The sequence below is a fragment of the Dipodomys spectabilis genome, unplaced genomic scaffold (genome assembly GCF_019054845.1).
Source record: "Dipodomys spectabilis isolate Male_0828 unplaced genomic scaffold, ASM1905484v1 ptg000380l, whole genome shotgun sequence".
Lineage (NCBI taxonomy): Eukaryota > Metazoa > Chordata > Mammalia > Rodentia > Heteromyidae > Dipodomys > Dipodomys spectabilis.
The window spans coordinates 549,819-559,862 of NW_024871057.1; the positions used below are offsets into that span (position 1 = coordinate 549,819).

At 53.1% G+C, this 10,044-nt stretch overlaps 2 protein-coding genes across 5 annotated transcripts in view; both read right to left on the bottom strand.

Annotated features, from left to right (window-relative positions):
• The window catches only part of Bmp1 (bone morphogenetic protein 1), a 43,548-nt gene extending 43,002 nt beyond the window's left edge, over positions 1-546 (bottom strand). Inside the window, exon 1 of one of the 2 annotated variants that reach the window (XM_042667222.1) lies at positions 132-546. In XM_042667222.1, coding sequence (XP_042523156.1) covers positions 132-303 — 172 coding nt within the window. In that variant the 5' untranslated portion in view covers positions 304-546. The remainder of the gene's footprint in view (positions 1-131) is intronic. The other variant, XM_042667224.1, reaches the window with a different exon arrangement.
• A 1,056-nt stretch (positions 547-1,602) lies between these two features.
• Positions 1,603-3,986, bottom strand: Sftpc (surfactant protein C). Of its 3 annotated transcripts, none has more exons than XM_042667218.1 (5): positions 3,945-3,986; positions 3,142-3,300; positions 2,703-2,825; positions 2,343-2,453; positions 1,603-1,737 (listed from the first exon to the last, which is right to left on the bottom strand). In XM_042667218.1, exons 1-5 carry the CDS (start codon positions 3,984-3,986, stop codon positions 1,603-1,605), a joined length of 570 nt encoding a protein of 189 aa, XP_042523152.1. The 3 variants fall into 3 exon arrangements, with proteins under 3 accessions (XP_042523152.1, XP_042523151.1, XP_042523153.1); XM_042667217.1 differs by having other exon boundaries at positions 1,603-1,761; XM_042667219.1 differs by lacking the exon at positions 3,142-3,300 and having other exon boundaries at positions 1,603-1,761.
• Between the last annotated feature and the right edge of the window lie 6,058 nt (positions 3,987-10,044).

Below are 10,044 nucleotides of genomic sequence, written 5' to 3' on the forward strand. Positions count from 1 at the left end.
TCCCCCCACCCCAGCCCCTGCCCGGCCCGCGCCTCGCGCCCGGCCTGCCCCGCGCCCCGGGGGGCTCTGCGCGCCCCCGGTTCCCCGCCGGAGGACCCGGGGGAGGGGTGGGCTGGGGTGGGGGCGCTTACCCGCCTTGCAGGGGTCTTTGTAGTTGAGGGGCTCGGGGGCATCCTCTTCGCCCACATCGTAAGTGTAGTCGGCCAAGTCCAGCGGCCGGCCGGGGCGCGGGAGCAGCAGCAGCAGCAGCAACAGCAGCAGCCCGAGCGGCAGCGGCAGCGGCGGGCGGGCCACGCCGGGCATGCTGGCGGGCGGGCGGCGGCGGCGGCGGCGGCGGCGGCGGCGCCCGGACGCGGGAGCGGGCGACGGGGAAGCGGAGCGCTGGCGGCGAGGGGGAGGCGCTCCCGGCGCCCGCGGCCCGCGCTCCCCCCGCGCGCCGACCTCTCCCCTGCGCGCTTCCTGTCTCCCGCCCCGCTCGGCCCGGCTCGCGCGCGCCCTGCGCCCCGGCGTCCGCGCCCCCCCCCCCCCGGCCTCCGCTCCCGTTCTCTCCCGCCGGACCCCCCCACACACCCTTTTAGGGAAATGAGCTCGCTGGAGGCGGGTTCTCGTCCAGCTCGGCCCCCGCGGGGGTCGGGACTGTGCTCCAGGGGCCCCCCGCCGGGAAGCGCGCCAGCCGGGCGGGGAGAGGGTTCGGTAACCGGGGTCCGGGCCGAGGAAAAGGGGCGCCGATCTCGGGGTGTCCGCCCGCGGCTGCTGACCCCGTGCGGGCCTGAGCCCCTCTCGGTGCGGGACACGCTGTCAAGTCGACCCGGACGCCTTGGCCGCCCCGCCCCTCGGTTGGCGAGCGGATCCCGGCCTGCGGGCCCGCCTCCCCCCCACCCCCCCACCTCGGATCCCCGCTCTCCCCAATCTCGCTCTGTCTCTCCGGGTCTTGCGGTCTCTCCCGGTCTCTGCCGTGGTGTCTCTCCGGACACACCACTGGAGGGCGCCTGGCTCCCGTGGATGGCTCCCAGGTCCCCTCCCCACCGCCCCCCTTCTCCCCCAGTGGACTGGACTGAACCCCCAGCGCTCTGGGACCGGGGGACAAGGCCAAGTCCCCATTTGCTCCCGCAAGACCCTTCCCTGCTCTAGCCGACCTCCAACAGGCGCGGACTGAGCAGGTGTCCAAGGTAGAAATTCCAGCCTTTGTGTGAGTGTGTGTGTGTTTCAATCAGATTGCTTTATTCTTTGTGGTAGGGGTCCCCCTGGCCCATAGAAGCCACCTCTCCCGGGGGGCCGGTGCCCACCCTCTCCCTGCAGCTCCCTGGGTTTGGGCTGGAGCCGCTCCCTGCCTTTGCTCCTGAACTTTCCTGTCCCGTTCAGGCTTCCACAGACCCTGTGAAGTAAAAGGGTGTTGTTTATGATGTGAGGGAAAGAGACAGGAGCCATTCTGCCTGGGTGTGGTCGATCAGCCATCCCTTTCCTCAGCTCTCCTATAGACACCCACTCCCTGGGATCCCCAGTTGCCTGGTCAGCTGATGTGGCAGATGGCCCAAGCTCATGAGTCTCCTACTCATGCCTCCCACTGGGGCACCCTAGACATACCTGCTCACCTGAGGAGTCCTAGATGTAGAAGAGAGGGAGCTCTCCGCACAGGGTGCTCATGGCAAGACCTAGGAAGGCCCTGTCTCCTGGAGATGCAGAGCCTGCATCCAGCCCCTCCTCTGGGCCCAGCTTAGAGGTGGATGCAGGCTTGGCCTGGAAAGAGACATACATGGGAGTCTGAAAACTAACAGCCTTGCTTTTGTGTACCTGTGTTGTCAGTACTTGGGCTTGAATTTGGGGCCTCTTGCTTTCACCCAGCTTTTTCACTCACAGCTCGCACTCTACCATTCGAGCCAGGCCTCCAGTTCTAGCTTTTTTGCTGGTTAATTGAAGATTAGAGTCTCAAGAATTTGTCTACCTAGCCTGGCTTCAAACCACAATCTTCAGCTCTGTGCCTCCTGAGTAACAAGGATTATAGATGTGAGCCATTGGTGTCTTGTCGGAAACCATGTTTCTCTCCCTCCTGCAGCCCTTATTGTGGAACCCTAAGCTTGTCAAGCAACCTCTCAGAGCCTGTTTCCTTGACCATACGAAAGGCCCTTCCAGCTTTGGGGTCAGAAGCCCATAGGTGGTAGGTGGTAGGTGGTAGGTGTAGGTATGCCAACAGCTTTAGCAGTGGGAGGATTGGAAACAGGTAGGGAAGATGTGGTGCAGCCTAGGAGAAGCAGAACTTTACAAGTGGCAAATAACCATCATTTCGAATCCTCCACCCCAGTGCCCTGGGAGAGAGACAGCCCATTCCATCTGCCCCCACACACCTGCAAGTTCTGGAATTTTCGAATGAGAGCTTCAAGACTGGGGATGCTGTCTGGAGCCATCTTCATGATGTAGCAGCAGGTTCCTGGAGCTGGCTTATAGGCAGTCAGGAGCTGGGCATGAAACACCATTAGAGGCCATTAAGGAAGGTCCCTGGCCCTGCTCATTCCCCAATCCTGTTCCCCAGCTCTCTCTGGCTAGGTTGGGCTCAGGAATCACATTATGGTCTGAGATTTGATCAGCTGGGGGAAGATAAAAAGGCCAAGGGATGAGGCGATGGGAGTGATGGAATGGCACCAGTAGATAGTTCTAGAAAAGTTTTGTCTTGGGTTCCCCAGGGCAAGAGGTCCAAGCATACCCACCCGCTGGTAATCATATACAACGATGCCAGTGGAGCCGATGGAGAAGGTGGCAGTGGTATCCATGGGCTCACCCAAGGCCAGGTGTTTCTGGGCTTCCGGTGCCCCAATGCTCATCTCAAGAACCTGGGGTGAGGGGCATAGTGCTACCAGGCATTCCTCTGTGATACCCATGCCCGCCCACTCTTGGTCTGTCTTATTCAAATGCAGTTCCTTCATTCCTGAGGGCGGAGGGGTTTGAACAGCATCAGGTGCCCAAGAAAACTGGTTATCACACCAGAGACCTGGTGGAAAAGCCTAAGCCAAGTTGCCACCCCATTCCTGCCCCTGATACCACCAAACTATGCCCTTGCCTGCCCTTTCCCATTTCTCTTGTGCTATTTCCCATCTGCCCTCTTCACCCAGCTCTTCTCTCTGGCACGCCTGTCCCAAACCTGCTCACCATCTCAGTATGTTTCTGGCTCATGTGAAGACCCATAAGCAGGGCCCCCACAATCACCACAACGACAAGGACCACCACCACCACCACGATGAGAAGGCGTTTGAGGTGCACAGGGCAGCAGGGGATACGGAACTGCCCCCGAGAGCCTGCTGAGTAGTCCTGACAAGATGGGGGAAGAAGGGAAGAAATGTGAGGTCCTGATGGGAGCCCCCTCCCCTCCCCACACAAGCTGGACACCCTCCCATCCCCTATTAAGATGGACAGCCAATGCTTTGGACATGTAGGGAGGGATGAGACCATCAGAGAAGGCTTCTTGGAAAAGGCAGTCTGGATTCCAACAAGATGTTTAGACGCTTAGAGAGAAATCTGGGTTGGAGCATCCAAAAGTGCCTGTCCCTCTAGTCTCATCCTCTGGTGTCTTCCTGAGGCCCCTGGCACCCAGCTATGGCCAACCTCTGTTCCCCAAGGATCCGGGCTACCTCACCGCCACACCGCCCTTCTTCCTGCCAAGCATGTGTCATCTTTTCTGAGATACTTCCTGTGACCTTGAAAGTTGCTAGGACTCTGTCCTCAGCCCTCTCCACAGTCCTTTCCATTGGCCCCTGGACTTGTCTGTGACATCTATCTTTGCCAGGAACTCTGTCCTAGTAATCTTGGTATGCCCATCCTAACTTAGCATAGTCCTGAGCTGGTTGAATAAATGAATCTGGATAAGGAAACAAGTCCAGAGAGAATAGAGAATCCAGGATCAGTACACTTGTGCACACACATGCATTCACACACACACACACACACTCACTCACTGGTGGACTCTCCATCAAGACCTCTTTGCTGCCCACATCCATCTTGCTGCTGGCTCTCTCTTCTCATCTCTCAGGTATGACCAGGGTCTTATATGTGACTGCAGGGAGAGGGGCAGAGGTGAAGATCTGATCTCCTGACTGCCAGCCAAGCCCTTGGCTTTGAAGACTGTTTGCTTTTGGCCCTCCAGAGTCAAGACCCTGATAAGCCAGCTGCAAGAGCCCCCAAGGGCCCTTGGCCCAGGCACATGAGTTCTCTTGGCCCCAGCAAGAGCGAAGCTGGGTGAGCTGAGCAAACTTGCCCTCAGGGCACCTGCTCTTCTCTCTGTGGGTGTCTCCTGGCTGGCTCACTTGTCTTGTTGGCACCTGCCCTACAGTCCTGTGGCTTTCCTTCTTCTTCTGCCAGATGGTGCCTCTCCAGCAGACGCCAAGGGTCTGGCCATCCTATTTCCCAACATAGTTTCCTCAAGCATAGGCATGAGCTTCACGAAGGGGGCTCTACTGAGGAGAAGGGGCTGGAATAGCAGTTGGGGGAGGAGGTCTCTGCTGAGGGTATTGTGCATTTCTCAGAGAGGGTCAGCTTCCTCTTTGCCTGTGCCAAACCTCAGACTTGTCCTCGGTCATTCCTCCCCTAATTCAGGAAACTCTGTCACCTGGTGGGAAACTTTACTCCTGGGTACTGTTTTGTTCTTTGTTCTGGGCTTGTCTTATAAGCTGAAGTTTCTGTGGAAGATTCCATGCCTGACACCTTTATTTATTTATTTATTTATGAGCTGAAGCTCAAACCTAAACCTTCCACCACGTTGTACCAACTGAGCTACGTCCCAGCCTCTGATGCCCCTTTCCTACGTCAGGACAGCCCTGTACAGGGCTGGGTGTGCTCCCAATCTTCGCATTTTTGAACCACCCTTTTGGCATCCTGCTGGCCTCCCATCCTACCCTTCTAGGCTCCTTTAGATATCCCTGAACCCTAAATGTGCGTTGAGAGTGAGTGATGTCCCCTCCACTTTCTCTATTTTCTACCAGCTTTGTCTGCCTAACGAGTTCCCAAAGCTATCTCTGTGCTTGCAGGACCAAGTCAAATCTGCCACCTGCATCCTTCTTGCTCGGAGGTAGTCTCTAAAATCCCTTCACCTCAAATCTTTCATGAAGCCAAGTCCCTGTGGTTCATGCTTATCATCCTAACTATGCAGGAGGCTGAGATCTGAGGATTGTGGTTCAAAACTGGCCAGGGTAGAAAAGTCCATGAGACATTTTTCTCTAATTAGCCAGCAAAAAGCAGGAAATGGAAGCGTAGCTCCAGTGCTAGCCTTCAGTGAAAAAGCTAAGGGACAGCATGATTGCAAACCACCTAGCTCATGAGTTCAAACCTTAGTATTGACATGCACACGTGCACATGTGCACTCGCATTCTCTCTCTCTCTCTCTCTCTCTCTCTCTCTCTCTCACACACACACACACACACACACAATCAAAAAACCAAAACTTTCCATGAAGTTTAAGTCTGAGCCCTACACCTTCCTTTCTTGGCCCAACTCTCCTGTCCTCCGATGTAACTCTTCCTTAGTGTCTGCCAGATTTGGTATAGAACTCACCATAGATGCACACATGTTCAAGTCCTTTATGTAAAATAGCATGTATTATTTGCCCAGAGGCTATACACAGCCTCTCTTGGACTTTAAATCCTCTCTAGATGACACTAAATACCAATACAATGTAAATGCTTTGTAAATAGTTGTAATACTATATTGTTTAGGGAATAATGAGTGGGAAAAAGTACATACTCAGTAGAAGTGCAATTTTTTTCCATAAATACTTTCCATCTCCTCTTGGTGGCTGTAACACCGATGGCTACAGAGAGCCAGCTGTACTTTAACTCAGAAACATCATTGCACTTCCTGTCCCTTGCCCCAGCCTCCCTCACACCTTGTTCTAGCCCTTTGATCATGTGCTGGCCCCCTCCTCTCAAGGCCTGGCAGGTTCCCCTGTCCCCACGAGGACCCCCTCTCCAGCTGGAGGGCCTCAACCACAGCATTGTTCATCTGAGCTTAGAGCCCCTGAGAAGCTCAGGAAAGGAGAGAGGGAAGGAAATATTTGCTCCCCTTGCTTTCTTTGCCCTCTTAACTACCCCCATTTAAATATTTGCCCGGCTCCAGCAGGGAGACTGTGGAAGAAGAGGAGGGGGACCACATCCTCTTCGCTCTTCCCCTCTACTTGGCCTCAGCTGTGTTCAGGTGCCAGATGTAGGAGACAGCCCGCCTAAACTGCCCCCCTTCTGCTTGCCCCCCCCACGTTGTCCTGGCAACCTTGGGATTGATGGCTGACTCACATGCTCTGGGCCTAAGCCAAGTGGGCAGTTGGCCAGCGGGAGAGCCAAAGAGAACTGTAGGCATCTCGGGGTCCCTGTGGGCATCTCAGGGGGCCGCAGTGCCCCCTGCTGTAAGCAGGTGCTGTGTATGGGGGGAGGACCTCTGTTCTCTCTCAGGTCTTTAGTTTCCCCTGGAGGCTGCTCTTAGACTTTCTGGCTTTTTAAATAAAATTGTATTATTGTTTTTGCAGGGCCCTGGTGGCTCACACCTGTAACCTAGCTGTTCAGGAGGCTGGATCAGGATCATAGTTCAAAGCTAGCCTAAGCAGCAAACTCCTTGAGGCTCTTATCTTCAATTAACCCCCCCCCTCTCTTCAATTAACCATGGGGGATGGGGCAGGGGGAACAAGTGGAACTGTGGTACTAGTGGTAGAGCACTAGCCTTGAGCAGAAAAGCGTAGGGACAACACCTAGGCCCCAATTTAAGTTCCATGACCAACAATGACAAGAAAAAACAAAAACACTTGTTTTTGTATGTTTGGGCACTGGGCTAGGTTTCTAAAGTGACTTTCACATATTGACCCCACCTGGTAGAGGTCTTGAGCTCCTCCAAGGAGAAAAGAGGGTAGGCCTTTAGTTGGGCAACTACAGCCTTCCACCTGGGCCCTCAGGCTAGTTGGGCTACAAACTTCTGACTTCCAGTGTACGGCCACGCCTGCTGCACCTAACCTGACATTCAGCAATCCAATGTCATTTCTTTTTTTTCTTTTTCTCTTTGTCAGTCATGGGGCTTGAACTCTGGACCTGAACACTGTTCCTGAGCTCTTCAGCTCAAGGTGAGTGTTCTACCACTTGAGCCACAGGGCCACTTCCGGTTTTCTGGTGGTTCATTGGAGATAAGAGTCTCACGGACTTTCCTGCTCAGGCTGGCTTTGAACCCTGATCCTCAGATCTCAGCCTCCTGGGTAGCTAGGATGACAGGCGTGAGCTTCTCATGTCATTTCTATCAGCCATGTGGGAGACTCTTGTCACTCTATCTTCCAAGCAGGCAGCCATGCTGGGAGGGAAAAGGGCATGCTTTCCTCGTGTTTCTGTGAACCTGCCACAGAGCGAGCAGCGTGCACACAGCCCAGATATTCCTTCCAGGTCTCCCTAGTTCCTTCCAGTGGCAGCTCTGAAACCTGGAATAGGTCATTCTGCTTTTCTGGCCATTAGTATGGTCATCTGTGAAATGAAAATACAACTTCCTGTCTTATCTACCTCACAAAGGTGTGAGGTCTCAATGACATCATGGGTGTGAAAATCCAATCATCAGCTCACCATCACCTACAAAGACCCAAATTCCCATTTCCGTGTGGCTCTGGGTTACCCTTGGTGAGAACTGTGGATGATGGGAAGCCCCACGGTGGCTCCCCTTCTGTGTGCCTCTCCCTCTCCTCTTCCCAGCCCCTCAGCTGCGTGGGTTGGGACAAGATTCACTTGCCCTTTGTGTGCTGGGCAGAGCTGTGCCAGGGACGGGCAGGGACGCCTGCCCAGTCACCCTCCCCACCCCCTCCCTCTGTTTCTCCCCTCCCTTCAAGCTGGCATGGAGAGGGAAGCACAAGCAGCTGGATGGGCAGAGGCAAGTGGGTATCACAGGCCAGGGGCATCCCTGACTTGGAGAATGTGGACTTAAGCTCAGAGCAGATGCCCCTGCTGGCACAGGCTGGAGACAGCTGGGGCAGAGTCTTAGGATCATCAGTCTGGGTTCCCTGGACTGTTGTGAACAGAGCACAGAACTGGAATCCTGCATGGACTCCCAGGCTCCTCTTCCCTCTACCCATAAGCTCTTGGGACAGAACCCCTAGCACTCCCCGATCCCGGGTGACATGAAGTGAACAGCAATTCTCCAACTCTTTGGTTTAAAGACCTTTTATTGTTGTCTCAAACTCTTGATCCTCCTGCCTCCGTTCTCCCATGTAGCTGGGATTATAGTGTATCGTCACCCCGGCAGGACCTCTTAGTATTCTCAATAAACATGGAGAATACCTAAAAAGCTTCTCTTTGTGTGGACTAACTCATAATATTTATAAGTTGGTATTTACTAAGAATATTTTTTTGCCGGTCCTGGGGCTTGAACTCAGGGCCTGGGCACTGTCCTTGAGTTTCTTTTTGGTCAAGGCTAGCGCTCTACCACTTGAGCCACAGGGCCACTTCCCGTTTTTTTCTGCTTATGTGATACTAAGGAATCAAACCCAGGACTATGAACATGTTAAGCAAACACTCTATACCACTAATCTACATTCCCAGCTCAACTAAGAAGTTTAAAAATCTGTATTTATTTGAAATAGGATCATTCCAAACCTACCATATAACATGTCACATATATTTGTTTTAATTTTTTAAATTTTTATTGTACAGAGAGGTTACAGTTGCACTTATATAAGTTACAGTTACAAAAGTCAGGTAAAGAGTACATTTGTTTTTTGTTTTTTGGGTTTTTTTTGGTTGGTCATGGGGCTTGAACTCTGGGCTTGGGCGCTATCCCTCAGCCTTTCAGCTCAAGGCTAGCGCTCTACCCTTGAGCTACAGCGCCACTTCTGGTTTTCTGGTGGTTTATTGGAGATAAGAGTCTCACGACTTTCCTACACGGGCTGGCTCTGACCCTCAATCCTCAGATCTCAGCCTCCTGAGTAGCTAGGATTGCAGGCGTGAGCCACCAGCGCCCGGCAAGAGTACATTTCTTTTTGGACATTGTCACCCCTTTCCTTGCTGTTCAGTGTTTCCCTCCCATCCCCACCCACAAGTTATATAGTTCATTTTCAGCATAGTGTCCAGTGAGTACCATTGTCCACCTATTGTCCTTCCATTTCTGCACCTCCCCTTATACTCCCAAAGACATATAAACAGGGCAAAAAATGAAAACAACTACAAAGAGAAAAAAACTTGTTTCCAATTCTTGGAGTTCATTTCAGTAAATATCATTTTGCATGATCAGATGCATATAGGCATTGTGCCTTTGTGTTCCTCTCCTAAGAGTATCACAAATATTTTAAAATTAAAGAGAATCTATATCACCTTTAAAAATTTCTAACTACTTTTGTGAGCACAGAAGTAAAAAAGAGTGGGGCTGGGAAGGTGGCTCAGTGGTAGAGTGCTTGTCTTGCATGCATGAGGCCCACGGTTGGATTCCTCAGCACCACATAAGCAGAAAAAGCCAGAAGTGGGCCTAAGGCTCAAGTGGTAGAGCGCTAGTCTACAGCTGAAGAGCTGAGGGACAGAGCCCAGGCCCAGAGTTCAGGCCCCACGACCGACAAAAAAAAAAAGAAGTAAAAAAGAGCAATTGTGTGTGTGCATGCATGCATGCATGTGCGTGTGTGTGTGTGTGTATGTATGTGTGTGTGTGTGAGCGTGTGTTGTTGGGGCTTGAACTCAGGGCCTCTTACATGCTAGGCAGACACTTGACCACTGTGTCACATATCCAGCCTACAGATTATGTATGTGTCCTTCCTGTGAAAAGCATTTTGTTGTCGTTGGTTGTGGGGCTTGAATTCTGGGCCTGGGTGCTGTCCTTGAGATCTTCAGCTCAAGGCGAGCATTCTACCACTTGAGCCACAGCACCACTTCCAGTTTTCTTGTGATTTATTGGAGTTAAGAGTCCCACGGACTTCCCTGCCCAGGCTGGCTTTGAACTGTGATCCTCAGATCTCAGTTTCCTGAGTAGCTAGGATTACAGGGGTAAGCCACTGGTGCCTGGCTAAGAAAAGCATTTTGACTTCCAAGAGTCCAGAGCCACTCTTTGAAGATCCCTCAGTGA

Coding starts and splice junctions, on each gene's coding strand:
- Sftpc (XM_042667217.1), bottom strand. CDS start 3,986: ATGGATGTGGGCAGCAAAGAGGTCTTGATGGAGAGTCCACCA. Junction 2,826..3,141: donor GCCAGAAACATACTGAGATG/GTGAGCAGGTTT, acceptor CCCTCACCCCAG/GTTCTTGAGATGAGCATTGG. Junction 1,762..2,342: donor GAAAATTCCAGAACTTGCAG/GTGTGTGGGGGC, acceptor GTTAGTTTTCAG/ACTCCCATGTATGTCTCTTT.